Source organism: Herpailurus yagouaroundi, unplaced genomic scaffold (assembly GCF_014898765.1).
Source record: "Herpailurus yagouaroundi ecotype Mexico unplaced genomic scaffold, PumYag 29, whole genome shotgun sequence".
NCBI classification, from domain to species: Eukaryota; Metazoa; Chordata; class Mammalia; order Carnivora; family Felidae; genus Herpailurus; species Herpailurus yagouaroundi.
The window spans coordinates 71,260,716-71,288,359 of record NW_024412377.1 but is presented as its reverse complement, the minus strand read 5'-3'; the positions used below and the strand labels follow the sequence as shown (position 1 = coordinate 71,288,359).

At 36.5% G+C, this 27,644-nt stretch overlaps 1 protein-coding gene across 1 annotated transcript in view; it reads right to left on the bottom strand.

Moving 5' to 3' along the window:
* FBXL17 (F-box and leucine rich repeat protein 17) overlaps nucleotides 1-27,644 on the bottom strand; it is a 504,442-nt gene that overhangs the window by 300,731 nt on the left and 176,067 nt on the right. The window contains exon 7 of the mRNA XM_040492981.1: nucleotides 25,085-25,215. Coding sequence (XP_040348915.1) covers nucleotides 25,085-25,215 — 131 coding nt within the window. The remainder of the gene's footprint in view (nucleotides 1-25,084; nucleotides 25,216-27,644) is intronic.

The window sequence follows — 27,644 nt, the reverse complement described above, 5'->3', positions numbered from 1 at the left end:
GCATGATGTATAAGAAATTTAGGTATGTATTCACTCAGATGCGGAAATTCCCACTGAAGAATTTAACCTTAAGGACAAAAATAAAAGTGTACAAATATACAGGTATAAGAATGTTTACTTTACAGTTATTTATAGGAATAAAAAGTGGAAATAGCTGAATGTCTACCAATAAGAAATTGTATAAATACACTGTGCTGAAACACATGAAACCATAAAAAATGGTGACATAAATCTATATTTATTAAACCAAAAATAAATCCATAGTACACTGTTGACTTTCAGACACAGATTGCAAAATAGTATGCACAATGAAATTCCAAAAGGAAGTAGGGGGAGTACATATACATATGTGTACATCTGAAAAGATGTTCATCAAAATGTAAACAGTATAAATGTCTGAATGGCAGTAATTTAGGTTGTCTCACTGTTTTAAAAATATTTACTAAAAATTTACTTAAGTGTGTGTGTTATTTTGTCATTCAAAGGAGCATACAAGAATTACAAGAGCCTACAATCCAGAGACACATTGTAGGCCATGAAAGAAAATAAGTGTTGATGGCAAATAAGTGGCCAGCTAATAAGAACAATGAGAAAGGAGCTCAAGCAAAGCGGGATGCAGCAGCCTATGTATGAGTCAAGAGGAAGCAACATTCAGGCACCACCTTCACCACCAGCAAGCTGAGTAAAGCTTGACAAGTTACAGATGATCTCTGCACCTGTTTCAGAACTGCACAATGAAGGAGTTACATGGGGTATTCTCAGAAGTTCTTTTCATTTCTAATGGTTTGTGGTGTAAATTTTCAGAAAGAACAGATATGAAAAGGACAACTCCTCTAGCCCTTGCTAGTCACAAGTGGATTATTTTGTTTGTTTGTTTATGTTTATTTATTTTTGAGAGAGAAACAGAGTGTGAGTGGGGGAGGAGCAGAGAGAGAGGGAAACGCAGATTCTGAAGCAGTCTCCAGGCTATGAGCTGTCAGCACAGAGCCTGACAGGGGGGGCTCGAACTTACAAACTGTGAGATCATGACCTGAGCCAAAGTCAGACACTCAACCGACTGAGCCACCCAGGCACCCCAGATTATTCTTTTTGTTAATGTCTATTCATTTATTTTGAGAGACAGAGAGAGGGTAAAAGAAAGAAAGAGGAGCAAAGAGAGGGAGAGAGAGAATCCCAAGCAGGCTCCACCCTGTCAGCATAGAGCCCAACACAGGACTTGATCTCACGAATCATAAGATCATGACCTGAGCCGAAATCAAGAGTCAGTCGCTTAACCAAATGCACCACCCAGGCCCTGGATTCTTCTGCAGTTTTTTAGTATACACTTTACTTTGTTTGTGAAGGATGTGAAATATCAAAGTCTGGAAAATGAGAACAACAGTGCAAACCCACAAACCCACTCAGACAACTTGTTTTTGGAAATATGATTGTTCCTCAGAGAGTGGGATAGTATACTCTCCTAAGAAAGGAGCCCCCAGGAGACCCTCTCCATCCCAATAAAAGTTCATTTCCAAACAGGTGACAGTTCATTTATAACATTTCACATCTATACAGATTAAAAAAAAGTCTATATGATCCATCTGACATTGCAGTATTTATCTGTCTACTGACAAAAATCTAAGGAATAGTCAAGTGAGACTTTGATGTTGCATTCCACTGTTATTCAGATATATCAATAATCAAATCTGGAGAGCTGCCAATAAAAGCAGAATAAACATCATTAGCATTTTAATAAACCTGCAAGCCACAGGACTGGAAAAACAGAGCGAGACAGAGCAAAGGGAAATCAGCATGTGCAATGTCTTCCCTCCAGCGGTTTGCCCTTTGGCAGCCCACTATGTCCTCCCTGCTCCACTCCCGCAAAACACACACTCCAGAGACTTCTTTGGATTTTAAAACCTCTCACAGACCTGTCCAAGCTCTAAAGTTAGGAGGGTGTATCACAGTTTTTTTTCAATCAATAATAAATAACCTGATTTTAAAAACACTTTAAGAAACTGATCTTGTAGTTATAGGAAGCATTTTGAGTGTCATATAGTCAGAGTATGATTTTGTATGTTAACTAAATAGACCCAGATGATAGATGAAGGAAAAGGTGGTACGAAGATGGAATGAAAGAGAGAGAGAGAGAAACACAGAGAGAGAATATATGCAATGGATGAAGAGCCAGGAGCTCAGGAGCACAGAAGGCTGAAACTACTTCCAAATCAAATCCTGTGACTCTTGGAATATATTAAATTCAGAATAACATATAAACATTCAAAGTAAATAGTTAATTTTTCTTAATTTTCAGTCATTACATTTTCTCAACTGAACTAGAAATTAGAAATTAAAAGCCCTGCTTCATAGAATATATTGAATTTCACATAATCTCTCATTACCCACATCGTGCATGTGTGTGTGTGTGTGTGTGTGTGTGTGTGTGTGTGTGTGTATAATGTTAAAGTATCTTTTGAAAAGTGTAACTCCTTAAAATACATTTGGATAAAAGCTGTGAGTGAAAAACATTTCACAAAGGTAAGTAGCTATATATAAATTATTTTATGGCAATATAAGTAGGAGACACTGTTGTGTTTCTTTTTAAATCTCTACTTCTGAATCTGAATGTACTTTGTCCATTTAATCTGAAAACTCGTTTGTGAAAATATATAACAATTAGTACACTCTAATTGTCTTATTTTCTTCAGATAATTGTAAAAATTGCAAACACTTCAGTGTTACTATACGATAAGCAATTAAGTAACCTTCAAGAGTCTGCTACTATCTTAAAAACCATATGACTTAAGATGTCCATTGTCAATTTGAAGGAAACTATGAGGCTATAATGGTGATGAAGCATCAGTCACAACTGGTACCACCCAAGCCACCATTCTAATAATGAACTAATGATTCATACTCAAGGTGCTTTCGAAACATGATTAAGCCTCCAAACATTCCACTAAGGTAGGTTCTCATTACCCCAATCTTATAAAAGAGAACTTAAATAAGTTTACCAAGGTTACACATACAGTGACTGACTCAATGACAAAAGTTTGGAATAACAGAAAAACAAGAACACAAAGGGCCCCAGACTCTCAACTCCCACTGCAAACCCCTATTCGTTAGTATTGCAGAGAAGCCTTTCAAGAGTAATTTATTTCTAACTGACCTTCTCTGGTAGCCACAGGCAAGTGTTTGCCAAAATGTCACTGACCAAAAAACTCCATACAATGCCATATATTATAAAATGAATATGTCAAGAATCAGATGAAAATGTCATCAGTGACACTGACAACAATAAAAGAAAATATTCTACAGATTTAAGGAACGAAAGAAGATCTAAGTTAAAGGGGGAAAAAACTACCTGAGAAAATGTCATCAGTGACTACAGCAACAAAAAATAGACCACAGCTTTAAATAAAAGAAGAAGACACAAATCAAAGGGGAAGAATTACCTGAGAGTCCAGTGCTCTCTAATGGATCAGAAAGGAGAATAAAGACTCCTTTTATGGAGGCTTGTAGAAAAACTACGTCTCCTTTAGAAATCATGCTATTTTTTCTGGGAGGGACGGGAATAGGCAATAGATGGAGGCAACATGTCTGAGCACCTGTGAGAGCTCTTTAGATCTGAATCCCAAAGTCACTCATTTTCTCATTTGCATGTCAAAATGAATGACATAATTTGTGAATGTCATAAATAGTCACAGAAAATTAAATAGAAACTGAACAAAAATTTCCTCCTTGTTGCCCTTAAGATAGAAAGTCAAAAGTTGTTGATTGTCCCATTTTACAGTCTTTGGAAGTAAGTTTCACTTGTAAAAATACTTAAAATTAAACAATCCAGTTGGATATGTTTACCATTCTGAAATTTATATAAATATATATGATATATGTGTATACATGATTTTATTGAGAAAATTATTTTACACTAAGATTTTGGATTTTTTTCTAAATGGACCTAGTTTAAAAAATAAATTCAGCTCGAAGTCAAGAGGGAAGATGGCGGCGTAGGAGGACGCTGGGCTCACCGCGCGTCCTGCTGATCACTTAGATTCCACCTACACCTGCCTAAATAACCCAGAAAACCACCAGAGGATTAGCAGAACGGAGTCGCCGGAGCCAAGCGCACACGAGAGGCCCACGGAAGAGGGTAGGAAGGGCGGCGAGGCGGTGTGCGCTCCACGGACTGGCGGGAGGGAGCCGGGGCGGAAGGGCGGCTCGCCGGCCAAGCAGAGCCCCCGAGTCTGGCTTGCAAAAAGCGGAGGGGCCTGACGGACTGTGTTCCGACAGCAAGCGCAACTTAGCGTCTGGGAGTTCATAAGTTAACAGCTCTGCTCAGAAAGCGGGAAGGCTGGAGGACAAAGGGAAGGAGAGCTGCTGAGCCCCCGGACGACAGAGCTCAGTTTGGTGGGGAACAAAGGCACTCGCCAGCGCCATCTTCCCCGCCCATCCCCCAGCCAAAATCCCAAAGAGAACCAGTTCCTGCCAGGGAACTTGCTCGCTCCGCGCAAACACCCAACCCTGCGCTTCTGCAGAGCCAAACCTCCGGCAGTGGATCTGACTCCCTCCTGCTGCCACAGGGCCCCTCCTGAAGTGGATCACCTAAGGAGAAGCAAGCTAAGCCTGCCCCTCCTGCCCCTGTGCACCTTGCCTACCCACCCCAGCTAAGACGCCAGATCCCCAGCATCACAAGCCTGGCAGTGTGCAAGTAGCCCAGAGGGGCCACCCCACCCCACAGTGAATCCCGCCCCTAGGAGAGGGGAAGAGAAGGCACGCACCAGTCTGACTGTGGCCCCAGCAGTGGGCTGGGGGCAGACATCAGGTCTGACTGCGGCTCCGCCCACCAACTCCAGTTATACACCGCAGCACAGGGGAAGTGCCCTGCAGGTCCTCACCACGCCAGGGACTATCCAAAATGACCAAGCAGAAGAATTCCCTTCAGAAGAATCTCCAGGAAATAACAACAGCTAATGAGCTGATCAAAAAGGATTTAAATAATATAACAGAAAGTGAATTTAGAATGATAGTCATAAAATTAATCGCTGGGCTTGAAAACAGTATAGCTGACAGCAGAGAATCTCTTGCTACAGAGATCAAGGGACTAAGGAACAGTCACGAGGAGCTGAAAAACGCTTTAAATGAAATGCATAACAAAATGGAAACCACCACGGCTCGGATTGAAGAGGCAGAGGAGAGAATAGGTGAACTAGAAGATAAAGTTATGGAAAAAGAGGAAGCTGAGAAAAAGAGAGATAAAAAAATCCAGGAGTATGAGGGGAAAATTAGAGAACTAAGTGATACACTAAAAAGAAATAATATACGCATCATTGGTATCCCAGAGGAGGAAGAGAGAGGGAAAGGTGCCGAAGGGGTACTGGAAGAAATAATAGCTGAGAACTTCCCTGAAGTGGGGAAGGAAAAAGGCATTGAAATCCAAGAGGCACAGAGAACTCCCTTCAGACGTAACTTGAATCGATCTTCTGCACGACATATCATAGTGAAACTGGCAAAATACAAGGATAAAGAGAAAATTCTGAAAGCAGCAAGGGGTAAACGTGCCCTCACATATAAAGGGAGACCTATAAGACTCGTGACTGATCTCTCTTTTGAAACTTGGCAGGCCAGAAAGAATTGGCACGAGATTTTCAGGGTGCTAGACAGAAAAAATATGCAGCCGAGAATCCTTTATCCAGCAAGCCTGTCATTTAGAATAGAAGGAGAGATAAAGGTCTTCCCAAACAAACAAAAACTGAAGGAATTTGTCACCACTAAACCAGCCCTACAAGAGATCCTAAGGGGGACCCTGTGAGACAAAGTACCAGAGACATCACTACAAGCATAAAACATACAGACATCACAAGGACTCTAAACCCCTATCTTTCTATAATAACACTGAATGTAAATGGATTAAATGCGCCAACCAAAAGACATAGGGTATCAGAATGGATAAAAAAACAAGACCCATCTATTTGCTGTCTACAAGAGACTCATTTTAGACGTGAGGACACCTTTAGATTGAGAGTGAGGGGATGGAGAACTATTTATCATGGTACCGGAAGCCAAAAGAAAGCTGGAGTAGCCATACTTATATCAGACAAACTAGACTTTAAATGAAAGGCTGTAACAAGAGATGAAGAAGGACATTATATAATAGTGACAGGGTCTACCCATCAGGAAGAGCTAACAATTATAAATGTCTATGCGCTGAACACCGGAGTGCCCAAATATATAAAACAATTACTCATAAACATAAGCAACCTTATTGATAAGAATGTGGTAATTGCAGGGGACTTTAACACCCCACTTACAGAAATGGATAGATCATCTAGACACACGGTCAATAAAGAAACAAGGGCCCTGAATGAGACATTGGATCAGATGGACTTGACAGATATATTTAGAACTCTGCATCCCAAAGCAACAGAATACACTTTCTTCTTGAGTGCACATGGAACATTCTCCAAGATAGATCATATACTGGGTCACAAAACAGCCCTTCATAAATTTACAAGAATTGAAATCATACCATGCATACTTTCAGACCACAATGCTATGAAGCTTGAAATCAACCACAGAAAAAAGTCTGGAAAACCTCCAAAAGCATGGAGGTTAAAGAACACCCTACTAACGAATGAGTGGGTCAACCAGGCAATTCGAGAAGAAATTAAAAAATATATGGAAACAAACGAAAATGAAAATACAACAATCCAAACGCTTTGGGACGCAGCGAAGGCAGTCCTGAGAGGAAAATACATTGCATTCCAGGCCTATCTCAAGACACAAGAAAAATCCCAAATACAAAATCTAACAGCACACCTAAAGGAAAGAGAAGCAGAACAGCAAAGGCAGCCTAAACCCAGCAGAAGAAGAGAAATAATAAAGATCAGAGCAGAAATAAACAATATAGAATCTAAAAAAACTGTAGAGCAGATCAACGAAACCAAGAGTTGGTTTTTTGAAAAAATAAACAAAATTGACAAACCTCTAGCCAGGCTTCTCAAAAAGAAAAGGGAGATGACCCAAATAGATAAAATCATGAATGAAAATGGAATGATTACAACCAATCCCTCAGAGATACAAACAATTATCAGGGAATACTATGAAAAATTATATGCCAACAAATTGGACAACCTGGAAGAAATGGACAAATTCCTGAACACCCACACTCTTCCAAAACTCAATCAGGAGGAAATAGAAAGCTTGAACAGACCCATAACCAGTGAAGAAATTGAATTGGTTATCAAAAATCTCCCAACAAATAAGAGTCCAGGACCAGATGGCTTCCCAGGGGAGTTCTACCAGCTGTTTAAAGCAGAGATAATACCTATCCTTCTCAAGCTATTCCAAGAAATAGAAAGGGAAGGAAAACTTCCAGACTCATTCTATGAAGCCAGTATTACTTTGATTCCTAAACCAGACAGAGACCCAGTAAAAAAAGAGAACTACAGGCCAATATCCCTGAGGAATATGGATGCAAAAATTCTCAATAAGATAATAGCAAATCGAATTCAACGGCATATAAAAAGAATTATTCACCATGATCAAGTGGGATTCATTCCTGGGATGCAGGGCTGGTTCAACATTCGCAAATCAATCAACGTGATACATCACATTAACAAAAAAAAAAGAGAAGAACCATATGATCCTGTCAATCAATGCAGAAAAGACCTTTGACAAAACCCAGAACCCTTTCTTAATAAAAACCCTTGAGAAAGCCGGGATAGAAGGAACATACTTAAAGATCATAAAAGCCATTGATGAAAAGCCCACAGCTAACATCATCCTCAACGGGGAAAAACTGAGAGCTTTTTCCCTGAGATCAGGAACACGACAGGGATGCCCACTCTCACCACTGTTGTTTAACATAGTGCTGGAAGTTCTAGCATCAGCAATCAGACAACAAAAGGAAATCAAAGGCATCCAAATTGGCAAAGATGAAGTCAAGCTTTCGCTTTTTGCAGATGACATGATATTATACATGGAAAATCTGATAGACTCCACCAAAAGTCTGCTAGAACTGATACATGAATTCAGCAAAGTTGCAGGATACAAAATCAATGTACAGAAATCAGTTGCATTCTTATACACTAACAATGAAACAACAGAAAGACAAATAAAGAAACTGATCCCATTCACAATTGCACCAAGAAGCATAAAATACCTAGGAATAAATCTAACCAAAGATGTAAAGGATCTGTATGCTGAAAACTATAGAAAGCTTATGAAGGTAATTGAAGAAGATTTAAAGAAATGGAAAGACATTCCCTGCGCATGGATTGGAAGAATAAATATTGTCAAAATGTCAATACTACCCAAAGCTATCTACACATTCAATGCAATCCCAATCAAAATTGCACCAGCATTCTTCTCGAAACTAGAACACGCAATCCTAAAATTCATATGGAACCACAAAAGGCCCCGAATAGCCAAAGGAATTTTGAAGAAGAAGACCAAAGCAGGAGGCATCACAATCCCAGACTTTAGCCTCTACTACAAAGCTGTCATCATCAAGACAGCATGGTATTGGCACAAGAACAGACACATAGACCAATGGAATAGAACAGAAACCCCAGAATTAGACCCACAAACGTATGGCCAACTCATCTTTGACAAAGCAGGAAAGAACATCCAATGGAAAAAAGACAGTCTCTTTAACAAATGGTGCTGGGAGAACTGGACAGCAACATGCAGAAGGTTGAAACTAGACCACTTTCTCACACCATTCACAAAAGTAAACTCAAAATGGATAAAGGACCTGAATGTGAGACAGGAAACCATCAAAACCTTAGAGGAGAAAGCAGGAAAAGACCTCTCTGACCTCAGCCGTAGCAATCTCTTACTCGACACATCCCCAAAGGCAAGGGAATTAAAAGCAAAAGGGAATTACTGGGACCTTATGAAGATAAAAAGCTTCTGCACAGCAAAGGAAACAACCAACAAAACTAAAAGGCAACCAACGGAATGGGAAAAGATATTTGCAAATGACATATCGGACAAAGGGCTACTATCCAAAATCTATAAAGAGCCCACCAAACTCCACACCCGAAAAGCAAATAACCCAGTGAAGAAATGGGCAGAAAACATGAATAGACACTTCTCTAAAGAAGACATCCGGATGGCCAACAGGCACATGAAAAGATGTTCAGTGTCGCTCCTTATCAGGGAAATACAAATCAAAACCACACTCAGGTATCACCTCGCGCCAGTCAGAGTGGCCAAAATGAACAAATCAGGAGACTATAGATGCTGGAGAGGATGTGGAGAAACGGGAACCCTCTTGCACTGTTGGTGGGAATGCAAATTGGGGCAGCCGCTCTGGAAAGCAGTGTGGAGGTTCCTCAGAAAATTAAAAATAGACCTACCCTATGACCCAGCAATAGCACTGCTAGGAATTTATCCAAGGGACACAGGAGTACTGATGCATAGTGGCACTTGTACCCCAATGTTCACAGCAGCACTCTCAACAATAGCCAAATTATGGAAAGAGCCTAAATGTCCATCAACTGATGAATGGATAAAGAAATTGTGGTTTATATACACTATGGAATACTACGTGGCAATGAGAAAAAATGAAATATGGCCTTTTGTAGCAACGTGGATGGAACTGGAGAGTGTGATGCTAAGTGAAATAAGCCATACAGAGAAAGACAGATACCATATGGTTTCACTCTTATGTGGATCCTGAGAAACTTAACAGGAACCCATGGGGGAGGGGAAGGAAAAAAAAAAAAAAAGAGGTTAGAGTGGGAGAGAGCCAAAGCATAAGAGACTGTTGAGAACTAAGAGCAAACTAAGGGTTGATGGGGGGTGGGAGGGAAGAGAGGGTGGGTGATGGTTAATGAGGAGGGCACCTTTTGGGATGAGCACTGGGTGTTGTATGGAAACCAATTTGACAATAAATTTCATATATAAAAAAAAAATTAAAAAAAAATAAATTCATTAAATTAAATAAAAAAAAAATGTACCTAGCTTCAAATGTGATTATTGAAATCAGTGATTACAATCAATGGGGCTCCTGGATGGCTCAGTCAGTTGAGATTATTGAAGTCAATGACTGCAATTCATGGGGCTCTTGGATGGCTCAGTTGGTTGAGGGTCCAACTCTTGGTTTCAGCTCAGGTCACAGTTTGTGGGTTCAGGCCCCATAGCAGGTTCTGTGCTGACAGTGTGGAGCCTGCTTGGGATTCGCTCTCTCTCCCTCTCTTTCTGCCCTTCCCCTGTGATTTCTGTCTCAAAACAAATAAACAAACTTAAAAAAAATTTTTTTTAATGATTACAGTTCATTACTGACGATCAGAATATATTTTTTTCTATAGTCTGGAATTTTCATCTGCATATGATTGGCACTTTTAAATAAAGCTTTAATAGAACCTTCAAAATAACACATTTACACTTTTAATTACCTGCCTGAGGATAAACTGTTCTGAAGATTAACCACAGTCCAAATTTAATTTTAGGCAGTTTGTTCTAACTAAATGCTCACAGGACACCTATCCTCCCAACAATGAAGCAAATGAATGCTAATATGAGTGTTAACAAAGCAGAGAGAGGTGCGCATTGGAATTTCTTGCTACCAACTATTATCCCATGTTTCTCTCATATACACTCCCAAGCCCATCAGTGTGGATCATCACAAATTCTAAAAACTTTGTCAAATGCAATATGCACATACAGAACTAACTTAGTGGACTGAAATACACTGTGCAACAGCGACAAGTTAGTGAAGATAAATGCAACCATTCAAAGTAAACATTAGAAAAATACTGTCAATGGAAAAAGAATCACAAGTAAAATAAATGTGCATACAACAATCAACAGGGGTGTAACACTGTGAAGTTACTGTGACCTTGTCCCTTCCTAAATAGCTACATTTTCAAAATGGGAGAGGACCTTCCAGTAGCAGCAATGTCTGTGTGTATGTCTAAATATCTGTCAGGGCCTCCTTGATGCTACTTTCTACTTCTCTGCCTCTTACAAGCTTCACTGTTACATTCTACTTGGAGATGGATGTCTGCCAAGAGACATCACCCCCCAAAAAGCGCTTCTGTAACATAATGATGTCTCCATACTGAGAATAAACTTGTGAAGAAAAATCTCAGAACCAAAAAGAAGATGGACATCTCTTTAAAGATATAAACTACTAAACATTTCTAATTTCAGTAAGACTATAATGAGCAAAATATTAACTCTATGGTAAGTAATATATATTTTTCAAAGACAGTTATCCCATAAATGTCTATAAATCTGCAGAAAGAAATGTTATGGAACACAACTCTTTTTTTTTTTTTTTTCCAAATTGATTATTCAATTTAATGAAGCCAGGGCATTGTCTTGACACATTTTGTCATCCCTTTTCCCAATAAATGGCTGTCACAAGGATATCATGTTTCTTCTGGGTTTTTCTTCCCCCTACTCCACCTTCTTCATTCAGTTTTCTTAATCCAGTAAGGTTAACATGTTGTCAGTTAGACGAAAATTGTCTCCACATACCTCACACACAAACCACCACTCTCTGTTAGAGAATTCAGTTAGTGTCTCTTTAACTCTTCAGTTAGAATCTCTTTAACTCTGCAAGCGTTTTTAAAGGTTATGTCTATACCCACTAAATGAAGTTTACTATTTTGAATGACTTATTTTGACTTGCTCTATTTCTTGACCAATTTGAGCAGTTCTTTTTTTTTTTTTTTTTTTTTCCTTTTACCTTGAACACAAACTTATGGTCTGATTGCCATGTAATCAATCAACACAGATTTACTGAGCTTCCGATTAGGAGCCCAGGAACATGGAAAAGTCACAATGTCCAGATACAGTTTTAATACCTATGCTGCTATCAATGTAACATTCTAAGAAATTTATAAACCATCTGAGTGTAAATTAAAACTAGTAGACAAAAACGCAACTTCTCTCTCTCTTCTCTCCCCAAACATCAAGTAAAATTTTCTAGATATATATTCACACAAAGCAAAATATTTGTTTATATTCATGTAATACAATAAAATATCAAAATAGTAAAATACACTGGTGATTTATTGGTTGAAAGAAGAGATTAAGCAAAACCAAAAATAAGAATTCAGCTTAAATTCAAGTTAGAAGGAAAACAAATGGAAACTGCTTTCCCCAAACGAAACCAGTTCTCAAAATACTGTAATAAATCATGGAGGAAATGTCCCAGACTTTATTTAACAGGCAAAAAAACCCTGAGGCAGGTCCGATTAGTGTGCTGTTATGGTAAATGAGAAGATGAGCACTGATACATATGTCAAAATAAACTACTACTATTAACTGGTTTATTGATGTATAGTTATTAAGGTGATACTTAAAACTAACAATAAAAGCATTTCAAAAATGAAAAGATCCTCGCTTGTATTTGTGGGATTTTTGTGGTAGGTATTAAGTGCCATTACTTACATATGCCCTAGAAGCTATGTCCTTATAAGACTTATTATTAGAAGACACAAATGCTGAAGGTAAAAATATGGTGATTAAGCTCCAGCCACAACACTTCCTTCTAAGAGAGGGTCTCTTCCTTTTCATTTCTCCCTAATGTGACAATTGAGTAAAACAGAATATACTATTAAAACTATAAAACACCTAAAATTGTTTTTAATATAGGAATTGACCACTGAACAACCAGATTTGAACCACAATGGTCTGTTTTTTACACAGATTTTTAAAATAAATACAGTACAGTACTATAAATGTATTTTCTCTTCCTTATGAGTTTTAAAGTAATATTTTCTTTTCTCTAGCTTACTTTATTATAACAAGACAGTATATAATACATACAACATAGACAAATTGTGTTAACTGACTTCTTATGATCTATAAGGCTTCCAGTCAATGGCAGGCTATTAGCAGTTATATTTGGGGGAGTCAAAAGTACACACGCCAATTATCAGATGTGCAGGGGGTCAGCACTCCTAACCCCCACACTGTTCAAGTCTCAACTGTATGCATAAAATTAAGACCTTATATTTATGTATTTTTAAATCTATATTCACACTGTTCCCTTCAGACTCAAAGCTCATATGACACCAGTAGAGCTGTCTTTTTTTCCACGCATCTTTTAGATGAATACTCAAGATTAAATAGTATCACGAGAAACTGCAAATGGATGTTATTTCATTGTAATATTTATTTCATTCAATGATATTTATTTTATTATAATGCTATTTAGCTAGCACTTCAATTCAATAGACTCCACTGGTAGATTTAACTGCTTATGGCAACCAACTATATTTTTAAACTCAGAATAAGCTGTTGGAGGCAGTTTGATAGATGGGATTGAGGTCAGACATATCTACATTCAATCCTGACTCTGCATTTACTAGCTGTGATCGTCAGCAAGATACTTTACCCCTGTGAGTTTCATTTTAGTTCATCTATAAAACAGGGTATAATGATACCTATGTCATAGTTAATGTGATGATGAAATAAGATAATAACTAAAACACTCTTGGTACCTTACTTAATATAAAATTCTCAACACAGAGTCGCTATAAAATCTCTGTAATTAACTGCTGTATAACAAACTACACCAAAACTTAGTAGCTTAAAAAAACAAAACAAAACAAACAAACAACAACAAAAAAAAAACAGCGCTTATCTGCTCACTACTCCATGGGCCAGCAATTTGGACTGGGCTTAGCTGAGTAGTTCTCCTGGTCTCATTCACTATACAGGACTGCAGGAATCCAAAGGCTTGACTGAGGCTAGTCTTGGTGGCCCTGTTCACATATATGACAGTTGATCCTTGCTGTTGGCTTGCCCTCCATCTCCATGTGGTCTCTCATCTTCAAGAGACTGGCCTGGGCCTCTTCAGGTGATGGCAGCATTCCAGAAAGGCGAAAACAGAAGTTGCTAGGTCTCTTAAGCCAAAGCTTGGAAGCCTCAGAACATAATTTCCACTATATACTGTTGGTTAGAAAAAGTCACAAAGCCTGCCTAGATGCAGAAGGATAGGGAAATGGATGCTACCTACGGATGGGAGGCTAGGCAGCATCACACTGCACAAAGGCATGCATACAGGGATGGGAAAAAGTTATGGCTGTAATTTGCAATCTTCTGAAGGGTGCAAAATAGTGACAAATTCTTAAAACTTTAAGTAATTGTAGAATTATTTAAATTCTTATTATTTAAATAACTGTAGAATCCAAGTTTGTAGAAGGCCAAGAAGAAGTACTAGCTTGAGTTTTCCACCAAACATTTCTTCTGCTGCTTCAATGACAGATTTCAAAAGATACCCAACAACCAGTCCCAGTGACTGATATCATCATGTAAGTTTCTTTGGTTGCTTTTCTGGTCTAAAGGTCCTCAGCACGTTTCTATTGAATTAATCAATACATTTATTTTCATCTGACTTGATGGCTTTACCTTCAACAAGCAACTGTCTAACTAAAGATTCCACAACAAACAGCATCACCAAGAAATTGGGATCGAGTATGAAGTACTTCTAGAGACTACAAAATGTGTAAAAGAAAATAAAGAAAAATCTATCACTGTAAAAAGTATATACATGTTTGTTCTTCTCCATGAAAATGATCACTAGAGAAAATTTTAGTTTTGTGATACAGTCAGCTAGCTATTCATCCTGAATTCAGGAGAAATAAATAAAAAGAAATAAATTAAAGACAACAATTTTTATATCTTTCATCCAACAAAAAGTATAATGCCAAGCAAAACTTGAAACTTATCTTTAAATTATTGTCTCAAATCTCATTTTAATGAATATCTTTCTAAATTTCTTATCACAGCCTCGGAAAGTCACAAAATGATAACTGCTACCAAGACTTTCTTTAAGATGTGTGTCTCTGGCAAGATTTATCTTGAGCCACAGTCCTTAATACAATAAAATCTGTTTGTTTTGGAGAATTTCATGGGGCAGGATATGCCACCAAACACACTGAATGGTAAGAATTGCTCCTTATGGAAGGAGAGAGGTGAAAGAAAGAGCTACTTGCTGTTTGACAATATGGTGAGCAGAGGAGGGGTCGGGTAATGGCTAATTCCCCCACTGACATTTCTACATTTTCCAATGAAGAACTCATTCCTAAACTTGCCATTTTTTTTTTCAGCTGAGAATCTGTTACAACATTGCTTCATAGAGAAACAGTTGGAAACTCAAGTAGTTTTCAATTTTAGACAAATTGATGCTGCCAAAATTATAATACTCAGTAATGGAAAACTTCAATAACATGAAGTGTGCCTAATCTGGTTTTTAAGACATTAAAAATCCTGATTACTTTATGAGAAGCCACATGAGAAGCCAAATACACATTCGGCTAGAGGAAATATCACTAGCCGGTGCCATCTTCGGTGGCTAGGTATTTCTTCTCCTATGTGAACAAGGCAAGTTAGCATGCATATTGAAATTAGATAATCCTAACTGATAATTAAAGATTAAAGATAACCCCATGCTACAGCTCCTGTACAGGTAATCTACTTCTCAATTTATTTTTATAGGAAATCTTGTAAATATCTAAAACACTCTTATTTTGCTTTAATTATTTCGCAGCCCTACACGAGTGATAGATACACTATATAGGTTCGTACGGAATAGTTACCACTTTTGAAAAATAGTGACTATTCTAACATTCTTTAATTATACTGCTTACTAATCTTAATTGCCACGATTTCAAAAGACAGTTCCAAAGTGCATCTTGAACAAACAGAAAAGCAATTAGCCTAAATTAATTGCTTTGCTGATGTGATTTGCAGTAGGTATGCTTGGTGGTTTTGAAACTCCTGCCAGTGCTTTCACAACTTGATGTTCTGATGATTTTTTAGCCTATTTTTGCACCAGAGCAATTAACCAGATAATTGTTCTAATGTGAACCTGGCCTTAATCAGTATGTTTAGGTTCATGGTAGCAATTAACCAAATATTAAACATACTTTAAAGAACAGAACTTAAAAGTGCTACAAGACGAGTTAAGAACAAAACTGTGGTTTTTTTTCCCTCAGACAGTCATACTTTTCTCACCAAGAAGCAGAAAAAAAGCTGTAACTGTCTCCTTTGCATCTTTTCAATTAACACAAGGTATCATTACATATGAAAGGCAAGTGAAATTTCTGGTTCTTCATTTAGAAGTATTCCAAAGACCCTATTAAAAGGGCAAACCCAAGGATTCAACATTAAAATCCTATTTATTGTTCAAAAAATGAGGCTACGGGTTTCAGATAAATAGCATGCAATACATAAAGCAAGCTCTATCCGAATCCAGACAATGACATTAAATCCTCACCTTATGAAGTTTCAACTTTATTCAGAAATAAATAAATCTGGAAGAAAGAGGGCATTTGAACCAACCGCCTGGATTTCAGCCAGAGTTCAAGCCAAATTTAAAGGCAGATTTATACATCCTACAAAAGCAGCATTTATAATTCTTGCACCATGCAGGTATTAAATGGCTTCTCTGAGCTGGGCCCTACACGAGATGCTAGGGGGTGCTGCGATGGGGGCAGGGGGCCCAAGATGAAGACACAGGTCCTCCTTACCAGGAGAGAAACTCATACACAAAACATTATGCAGCCACAAAATGATCTACGCCACCAACAGAGTGACTGCTGTGGATTCAGCCAGACAGTAACACGATACAGCACTTCATTACAACCACCATCATTATTTCTTCTTTTCTTTAAATATAAAGAAATTCACATTCAATTTAAGGGAAATCATCAGTAGTGCAACCATAACTGTTAATGAAACAAGTCTGATCTTTTGGCTTCAGTAAGTGAGGAGTTATTTGATACTACTTTAAATTAAATATTTTATCAGCTGGGGAATAATATACCTAAAACCTTTCCGTTTTCACGAAGCAAAGAGTTCAAGCTGCAAGTACTCTGTCATTCTTCATGTCTCCACATCTTCGTGTCCTCTTTCTTAATTTCTGAAAGGACTGTCACACAGAAAATAGCCCAGGCACATATGTGTCAGGTCTGCCATTTTTAATTATTACCAATCAAATTCCAGCAATTTCTCCTCTGGTTAAACATGTGTGTACCTATCTGCTAAAATATTTCTTTATGCCACAGTTCATAAAATATTTTAGGCTGATGCAAATCCCTTCCACTAAATTAATAACTAATCACAGGAGATATTTATCATCTCAAGCCTTTTACAGGAAAATTGTCAGATTTAATCACCTTTCTCATATTTTCACTATTTACTAGGCTTCATTTATCATACATTCAAAAATTTTGACAACAGTGAGTTATTTTAATTACCATTTCTGGTTGGGGATTAAGAAAAAGACAACTCCTGGGGGAAATGGAGAAGGGAGGGATGGTCCTAAGTTTGTCCAACCAATCAATAAACGATTACCATTTTGTCAATAAATGAAGATTTTCTTCACTGTTGGCAATTTTAAAGCAGGTTTGAGGTTAGGAAGCCTCTAAATCCATGAGCATATAGCGCTGCATCTATCATCACATAAAACACCTCCCATTCTTCCCATAATCTGATCATGAATTCGGATTTTATACTATGCAAGACATATGTTTTTTTTTTAGTCCCCCAAACTGAATGATTAATGTATGTTTACTTACATTTATATTGCCTGAAAAACACAAAAGCAATAGCAGTCTTTAGAGTACCATATCCAGGAAAGCTAGTGATATACCTGTATGGAAGCTCTGTTAATTATTATTTACAGAAATCTTTACTTATGTATTTATCACACAATAGGAACCACACACAAAGCAGAAATTTAAAGTTGCCATTACATGTCAGAACTACCATAAAAATTCACATTATTCTGTAAGACAAAATAATGTGAACATGGAGAATCAATAAGACAAACTCATCCACATCAAATCCAGTTTCCATCCCATCTTCAGAAATGCAGTTAAAAATTAAAGCAAGCTGAGACATATACATCTCATACAGATTTTCCTTTCAAGTGATTTTGTTAGGTTAAATACTTTTGAACATATATCAATTAACATTTCCTTAAAAATGACTTAGCCGCTAGATGTACTAAAAGAACAAATATCCAGTATCACTATGTACCAAACAATGAAAAAGTTCCTTTCATTTGAATGCACTAAAAATTTCATCTGAGGATAGATGCACAAATCATTTTATCAGAGACTTTGCCTTTTGTACAAAAATATCATCAGTTTTGTGAAAAATCACATATACGGGGAAACCGGTACAGACTAGTTATAGCAATTATTTTTTGCCAAAGGTACTGAGACATTCAATGAACTTCCTTCTTTTTAACCCAGAGACAACTTACTCAAAATATACACCCAGTATTCTCCTTTACTCTGCAATGGCTAAGTATTTGCTACAACTGGGAGGGAGCTTTTATAGATAATGAAATATCTGTAAAAACAAATGTGTGTTCAGCACATGCTTAAATAAATCCTTATTCAAATTTCATTTGTGAAATTCCTGTTGATACCAACTATGAACGAGGTGTGGTACAAGACACAAAAATGGGCAAGACTTTCTACTTCTCCTCAAGGAACTTAGTATGAAATGAAGAGTATTTACAAATAAAGCCGGTGGGGAAAATTTGCTCTTCATTACAAAATTAGCTGTTTTGTAAATCCACTTTATGTACACAGTAAGATATCCAAAACTTGTCACCTATCAAATACCCCGAAGGGAAAAGAGAAGGTAGCATTCTGATGATGTTTAGAGTGATCAAGCACAGCATGATGCCTGAGATAGGATGACCATATAATTTATCACACACACCAGGACACTTTGGACCACAGAAGGGAACAGTGAAGCACAAATGCTAAACCTGACAGAATTTCAAAATAACAAAAATGGGCTGGAAATGTTCTAGCAAATGAGAACACTAGGTCACTCCAGGTCTGAGGCAGAACGAGGTACTGAGAGAACATGAGCCCCTCGTGGTTAGAGCTTAGACTTTGAAAACATATTAAAATGAATTCATTTTAATATGGATTCATTTTAATATGTTCTACCACTTACTACTTGTGAGCTATCTAACCTCTCTGGACCTTAATCCTTTCATTTGAAAATGGGGTTAATTTCTTCCTCAGGGCTGTTGTAAAGACAAATGAAACACTGTGTGTAAACACAGCACAGTGTATGGCACAAACTATAATAAATGATAGCTATTATTAGCTATCTTCATTACCTTGGTGCAAAAAACAAAAGGGAGAAAATATTATACCCTCTGGCCTCTCTAACATTACAAGAACCAATCACAGTTTTAAAAAGATGGTCTAATGGATAGAAGGACACAGAAGACATATTTACAGATAGCTTGAGCATCTGAATAGTAGTTACTCTAATATCGTACTATTCTTTTAGGGATGGTCTTACAAATAATTGTGAATATAAAAGAGAGTGTCAAAAAATATGCCAAGCTTAAACAAGTGTCACTAGCTCAGAAAGACTCTGTTCTGTCCCTAGAACTCCCTCGGAACTCAATAAAACATTTCTTATTCTTTTTGCAAAAAATATGAATATCAGAGAAAGCATACAAGATTATTCAGATTACAAAAATATGCTAAAATTTAGTTGCACAAAAGCTGGAGCTGACCAGCCCAGCCACAATATTAGGCACCAAAAGTATGCAGACGGAGCGCTCCACATACTCTACACACGCAGGGCAGTGCTGCTGTAAATGCCACCACAGCGTTGCTTCAATAGTCAGTGTTATTTTTGCTGCCCCTTTATTTCCAAGTTTTCAGACTTTTATAAGAGAAAATTGTTCAAACTTCACACCACTCAATACTCCAAGGTGAAAAGTATTCCTCTCCTCCAGACCACTTAACTTTAATAGAAAACAAAATATTCTCAAACTCAAATTCAACTATGCCTGCTGGATTTAATGGATAGGTTTGTCCCCCCTGGGCAATCTTTAAACCTCAGTCTCTAGGAGAATTAAGTAATATTAGGGGATTGAAATGAAATAAAATTCTAAGTCCACTGTGACATGACATTCACAGGAAGATGGTAGATTATCCACCCAGTCCTCGAACACTTATAAATACAATATATAGCATATGCTCACAAAACAATTCTTAGAAATAAAACACAATGGGCACTCAGCAAATAGTTTATATCACCAACACCTGCTCAAATCCTCTCTGAACTTTATTTCTAAATGTCACCGTTTTTTATTGAATCAACGGAAATTTGAAAGAAGAAACAGAATAAACATCCAGAGAAGATCAAGGGAGTTAGAAAAATCTTTATAGAAAGCCTCATTGAGTTTTCCATGAGCCAGGGCGCTGTCAGTCTCCCTCAAAGGGGTGGTGGAGTAATCTGTCATTCTACAACCTCAACCTAAGTACACCTAGAAGACTAAATAGGGCTACCCACAGAAGAAGAGGAGAAAGAATAGTATTAAGATTTTTCTCAATGCTATAAACAAAGAAATCAAGATTCAAATACTGAGCACTGGAAATAAATTCATTTCATTTTAAAATAAGTAACTTTAAGTCACAGCCTTGAAGTTGGAGGGAATTTAATAAACTAGCTCAGCTCTCTTTGTAATTCAGGAAACTTTTTTTAGAACACTCTTGTTTGAACACTGAGTGGAAGTGTCCATTTTGGATGGCAGTGGATGAAATTAAAGTGTTTAGCTAATTTTAAGCTGAATTCTGTCTCTTGCTGTAACTTCTACCCTTTGGCCAAAGCTCTGATGCCTAAAATAATGAAGAACTAATTTAAGTAGACCAATTAACTCTCTATTGTCTGTTAATATAGTTTATCAGACTGGACTTAAAAAGAACGATTTGTTTTGAAATAAGAAATACCCTTTAAAAACCTCTACATTCTTGATTTTCAGCTTGTAGACTGGGGATAGACAGATAATACAAAAAAAAGTACAAAAGTACCACGCCTGGTAGGAATGGTGGAGGACTGGAGAATCGCCAGAGAGAATACCCTATTTGTCTTCCCAGAAAGACTGAGTCCAATGTTGCTAGATCTGCAAATTTCCAACAGAGAGCCCAACTTCATAATTTTTATGTGAACTATTCCAATTTTTAAGGTGTTGGCAACTAGTTCAACTTTTTAAATATTTTATAGGCCAAACAAAGCAGCTTTATGGACTGGACTCAGCTGTAGACCACCAGTTTGCAGCTTCAACTTATTTAAAAGTGTCATTTAAAGAGCAACTATCCATAATTACTATTCTAAACACTAGGACATATAAAGTGAAATGTTAACATATTATAGATGCTATTTTATGTTTGAAAGAAATCGGTCACAATAGTCTAAGATTTAAAATTCTCCAAATTTTAGAATGTCCACTGATAGAATAGACGTGAATAGAAGGTTCACACAGCACAATTAACTCCTTTACATGAATAGCAGATTCACACAGCACAATTAACTCCTTAAAGAAAGTGTTCTCAGTTACTAATGTTCAACAAATTTAATACATTCAATTTTTTTAACTGCAAATTCAAAACATAAATCGCTAGCTAGGCAAGTTCGACTGGTTGGCAACATAACTTACTTTAACAACCAACCTGGTATTTATTATGTTTTGTGACTTTAGCTGATAGATGCTAGAGAAATTTTCATTTCTCTTATACTGTTATCCTAATTCATTAGCAAGCATGGTCAACTGTTAATGAGTGGATCATATATTTGATAATGGGTATACATATCATGCGATTGAACTTTTTTCAAGACTAATGTTAAAAACTGAAAATGGGAGATTTATTACGTCTTTAATAACCAATTTAAAAATTTTAAATAGTTTTTGTACAGATCTATTAAAATCAAGTAGATTTCATTTAATTCTTCTTGGCAAAAAGGAACAAAAGAGCCATTATAAGCTATCACTAAAGATGCTCAGAACCGTTCAGTTTTTTACATATCAGTTTGTTATATCCACAGCATGCTGCTTTTAGACTCTGTGCCAAACATACAAAAACGAAGAAGACCAAATTGGATGTGAAATAACGAAAGATTTATATCAAATACAAATAAACATTTCACTAAACTTAGAGTCAGAGAGAGTAGGGTAGATATAACAACCAGACGTTTAATTTAAGTCACTGATAGAAATAGTGTCCTCTTTTCATAAACCACTTAGATTTTATTTGTATTCAAAAGCAATGGTAAATGTCAAATGACTACTAGACCATCCTTCTGAATACAAGAAAATATCATGCTGTTTAACTCTCTAAACACAAAAAGTTCTTTTAGAAAAACAAAGATAAAGAACAGCATGTCTTAGTCACACACATCGATAGAAGAACCAAAAAATGCTAAAAGATACCAAGAGCATAACAATAAAGACCTTCAATTACTACATATTTTAAGTTTTTGAACTTCAAAAGAAAGCTTACAGATAAGAATTTTTAAGTTCAAGATAAATCTTATGTGTAAAGTTCTGAATATCAAAGTTTATCTTCATGTAAGGATTCCTTTCTTAAGGCTAGAAGCATTAAACATAGATCCTTTTCAGATGTACTACATATAAAACAACATCTAAAGTTTCTATTATACTTTTATTAGAAAAGAAAATAATGAGAGTCCTTTTAAAAATTAAGAAATTTACATATTAATGTCAGTTGTGTGTGAATCCCAACTATGAAATGGAAAATTGACTCATTAGCCACCATGTGCTTTTTCTCATTTGTCCTCACCCAGTTTTTAATGCAGCAATGATGGAAAAATACATCTGCTGGAAAAGCTAAAGAAAAATCATACAAAGGTCTAAATTTAATAGGAATAGTATGACCTTCCACTAAACAAAAGATCTGAAAGAATTAAAAGAGAACATGTATAAAGTGCCTATCAATTACCTGGGTAGTAAAGGTTACTTTCCTCCCTTCTCTCCTTACAAGGCTCACTATTATCTATCTCACTCATTAAGTCTTATGTCACCTAAAGAGAGCAACCTTTGAGAGCACGAGGGACTCAGTGCCCTACAGTCAGAGACACAGTACCAAGTATTTAGTAGGGGGTTAATAAATGCTTCCTGATTTACTAGAGGATAATAATAATGAACAAATGTAAAACAGACGCTAATTGATAGGCTAAATGCATTAGTGCATTCCACTGCCCTCTATATGAAAGGTTACTAACCCATCTTGGCTAAGTGCTGAAATTATAATTAAGTCTGACGAGAAGTCCTAGATTTATACCAATATAATTACGAATATTACTTAGCTTAGTGATAGAGTATGGTAAGAACAATGAGATGAGTAATTTAGATGATACTGCAAAGTGGGTTTTAATGTTTGAAACTTCTATTACAGTACACAGGATAAGTGCAAGTAGTGTAATTAAAACCTAAAAGAGTCTGATTTTTAAAACTCTACCGCTCAGCCTCATTAAAATGCATGTTTTCTCAATTAATCCAAACTTTTCCATTAAAAACATAAAAATACACTTTCATTCCTTGCAAATAAATCTCTACAGTACATATATTTAGGATCAAATACCAAATAACCATTACAGTTAAGTAGGAAAAAAAATTATTGAAATAGCAAGAGCTTTGAAAAGATGGAGCCTAACAAAGGAAAGGAAAGACAAAGTGAGGGGTGCCCATGTTCTCATTTGTAAATATCCAGTTAGGACTAAATAAGCATTTGAAGAGCCAGAAGATTAGAAATCCCTAAATACCTTTATTTAAATGATATAAACCTAAGCAAAATGTTTACTTAGAAGACAACCTTTCTAATTATACATGGGCTGCTTCTTATTTACCTCTGTATTCTTTAATTACTGATTCTTCCACATATGTCAGCTACACAGAAAATTGTTGTGGAATAAAAGGAAATCATTTTCATAATCATTTTGTTGAAGAAACAGTTTTTTCCTTTTAATTCTTTGTATTACTAAGTAGTTTATCTCAATATTAAACTAAGGCAAAACATCACAGGATGTTTCCTTATGCACTTTATCTTATTAGATGTTATGAGAAACACTTAAAAGATTATTTTAAGATGTCATAAAATTGACTGTAGAAGAATGTTGATTATAAAGAAGAATTTTTTTAAAAAATATTTTTATCAATTTTCTGTAGATTTCAATATACCCTATATGGAAACTATTACTCAAAAACAATAAATACCTTTTATAAATGATGACCATGTGATCTGGATTAGAAAATTTTTCAAGAAAAATTTTACTAAGAAAGAGTCAAGTCAAAGGCTATCACATAACTGTAAGGATAATGCGGGTTAAGTTACAAAACTGTCACTAGAACTTACCATAATGGGGGGAAATGGAGTCCATGTAGCTTTAATTTTAAGTACAAAATTAAAAGAGGAAGGGAAAAGTATTTTGATTTAAAACATTATCTGATGCAAACTTAATAAATCCTATTTATGTAAAAGTATTTAAATTTAAATAGGTACTAATTTTAACTGAAATAGTACTTTCTATTCTGAAAGCAAAATATTTTTGGTGGCTTATCTTTAAAAAAAACAAAAACAAAATTTATCCCTCAAAGTTACTGGACCAACATCTTGTCTCTTGTCTGTATTTCAGAACCTACCTACATTAATCATTAGCAGCAGAATAGTCCTACTCCACATTTGATTTCATTATAAAGAAGTCTACTCTCAAGGGCTCCTCCATCTAATTTTCTTTCATGCAATAGTTCAAAGAAAAATGGGTTTATCATTGCTTACAAGAAGAAAACTACCCATTTTATACATTTTTAACACTATGTATTAAACTGTCCATCACGTGACTTCCATTTTTAAAACTAATTATATTGATGCAGAGAACAAAATGTCATCCTTGAGAAAGGACCTGAATGCATAATATTTGAAATCATTTCTTAGAATCATTCTCCTTAATAAGTGAACAGTAAATCAAGCACAAAAGTTGCAAAAATATTAAAGTAACAAACAATATATCCTGGATGGGTGACAAAGAAAAATTCAATAGACTGCTGTTATAACTGTTTAGGCAAACATTTGAATCAAAATGCATAAAACCTTGTTGTAAATATAAGCAGTGGATGGATTAAAAGTATACGTCTAGATGGTTTTCAAATATTAAACATATCTATTTCAAAAGGCATGGCTACATTAAATTTTCCTTAAAATTGTCATGCCTTGTTATAATGATAATTAGTATTTGGTCAGTAGAACACATGTTTCCCTCTGGAAAACTGTTTTCAATATATTACAATGGTTACCTGTCATTTATGATCCAGTTCAGGCAGAGATTGAGAGAGCTAAGATTTTTGCACCTCTTGACAATTTCCATCACGGTTTCATTATCCAGTTCAGTGATATGACGTAGGTCCAAGCTGGAAAGATTTCGTAGCTAATGAGATAAAAAAAAAAAAAAGTGAAAGATGAGAAAGATGAATGCTACATTCATTCTCAAAATTTATATAGTTTATTACAAAGTAGAGTATCACACTGTATGATACTGAAAATAGGTAACAGTCTAATCAAGTTAAACTCATTCATATAATATTTTATGTACTAAATTAGAAATGAATGGAGAAGTATATATATATATACATGAATGGCAATATATATATATATGAATGGCAATAAATATTAAAATCAAATAGATTGTATTGACATTTCATAAGAATCAAAAATAGCAACATAATACGTGGGAAAGCTGTTAAAAATATCACATTAAGTACCTACAGTTTAGTAAGATTATTCTAACATTGTTCAATTTCAGATATTTATCTTCAGGATTATAACACCACTTTTGTATAGGTTTTTTCACTTTTTAAAAGATGAGATATGAGTAAGTGGTTAATTCGGAGATACTCTGGTGATATTTTATCAATAAACTCCAAATAGAACTATTACGTGTAGTGTGTTTTACCAAGTGGAAAGCAATATAAAATGCTGTTTAAGTAAAGATTTTTCTCCAGGTGTCACCTTCCCCATTTCTCCCTTTTCTCTCCTCCTTTCCTGAGGTTTCTTGTCTTCCCCTGATGTTTAGTCTCCAAAGAAAATTAATAATATCATTTAAACAAAGATGGAAATCATCCTCTTCAAATAAGCTACAAATCAAATAAGGTATTTTTGCTTAATAACATGTAAAGAATTATTCTGGATGCAAGTGATAAACCAAGTAGCACCCCTTCCAAATATGTCTAAGCCCTAATATGTTACTTACCTGGCAAATGAGACTTTGCAGATGTGATTAAAGTTATGGATTCTGAGATGGAGAGATTATCCTGGATTAACAGGGTAGGCCCAATCTAATTACATGAGCCTTTATATGCAGACCACCTTTCCCAGCTAAAGTCAGAGAGATGTAATGGAAGGTGGTGTAGGAGACATTAGAATTGTGAAAGGGATTCAACATGCCTTTACTGGCTTTGAGTATGGAGAAAGAGAACTAGGAGCTAAGGATTGTGGGCATCCTCTAGAAACTGGAACAGCCCTGAGCTGAAAGCCAGTAAGAAATAGGGACTTCAGATCTACAACCTTAACTGAATTCCATCAAAAACCTGAAGGAGCAAGAAAACAGATCATCCATCCCCTTAAGCTGCTAGAAGGAACACAATCCAGCCAACACCTTGATTTTAGCCTGGTGAGACCCATGTTGTACTTCTGACTTATGCAGCTATGGCATAGTACATTTGTGCTATTTTATGCTATTCAGTGTGCGGTAATTTTATGTCAGCAGTAGAAAATGACTATAGGGCATTTCTAGCACTGTGAGGGAGCTTTCCCAGAACTGGCCAGTCTTCTCTATGCTTACCCTCAAATCCTTCCGTAAAGGGATCAGGTTAGTCCTGCAGGAAGCTGACCTGCAGGTGTAACCCAACCCAAAGACCTCAGAGGAATGAGACAGTCAAGTTCCACCCAAAGGTTCACTGAGCTTCAATCCCAAGACAACGTAAGACACTGGAATCTCCAGTGTTGTCAGGCTACAGGGAAAGAAATGCTCTAAAACAGCATGGTCCCAGAGAACTTTCTGATGATGGAGATATTCTATATCGTTGCTGCCCAATATGGTAACCATAGTCACATGCAGCTACTGAGCACTTAAAATGTCACCAATGTGAGGGAGGACCTGAATTTTTATCTTATTTAATTTTGTTTAATTTACATTTACTTTTTATATATGTATGTGGCTAGTGGCTACAATGCTGGGCAGAGCAGCTCTACAGAACTGAGTCCACTAGGCAGCACTCAAACCCTCTTTTCCACCTCAGCTCACAAAGGAAGTAGTGACACAGAGAAGGTTCACACAGAGCAACTACTCACTGCTCCCTGATATATGCTGCAGAACTGAGAAAAGAAACATAGATAGCTGAGAGGAAATATGAAAATGTCCACAACAGTAGGTACATTCTTTCTAATTGAGACAGCAAGCTTCTGTACACTAAGGGCTGCATTCTGAAGATTCATAAAAAGATTTAGGAAAATGTCTCTATAATCAGCTTATAGGGTCAGATAACCAAAGCCACCAATCCAAAGTGAGACTCAGGACAACACTCCAGAATGGAGGCAGAACCAGGAAAGAAGAAATGGATTCAGGGGCACCTGGGCAGCTCGGCTGGTTAAGCATCTGACTCTTGATTTTGGCTCTGGTCATGATCTCACAGTTCGTGGGTTTGAGCCCTGCATCAGGCTCTGAGCTGGCAGAGTGGAACCTGCTTGGAATTCTCTCTCTCCCATTCTCTCTGCCCCTCACTGCCCTTTCTCTTGAAATAAATAAACATTTAGAAAGAAAGAAAGAAAGAAAGAAAGAAAGAAAGAAAGAAAGAAAGA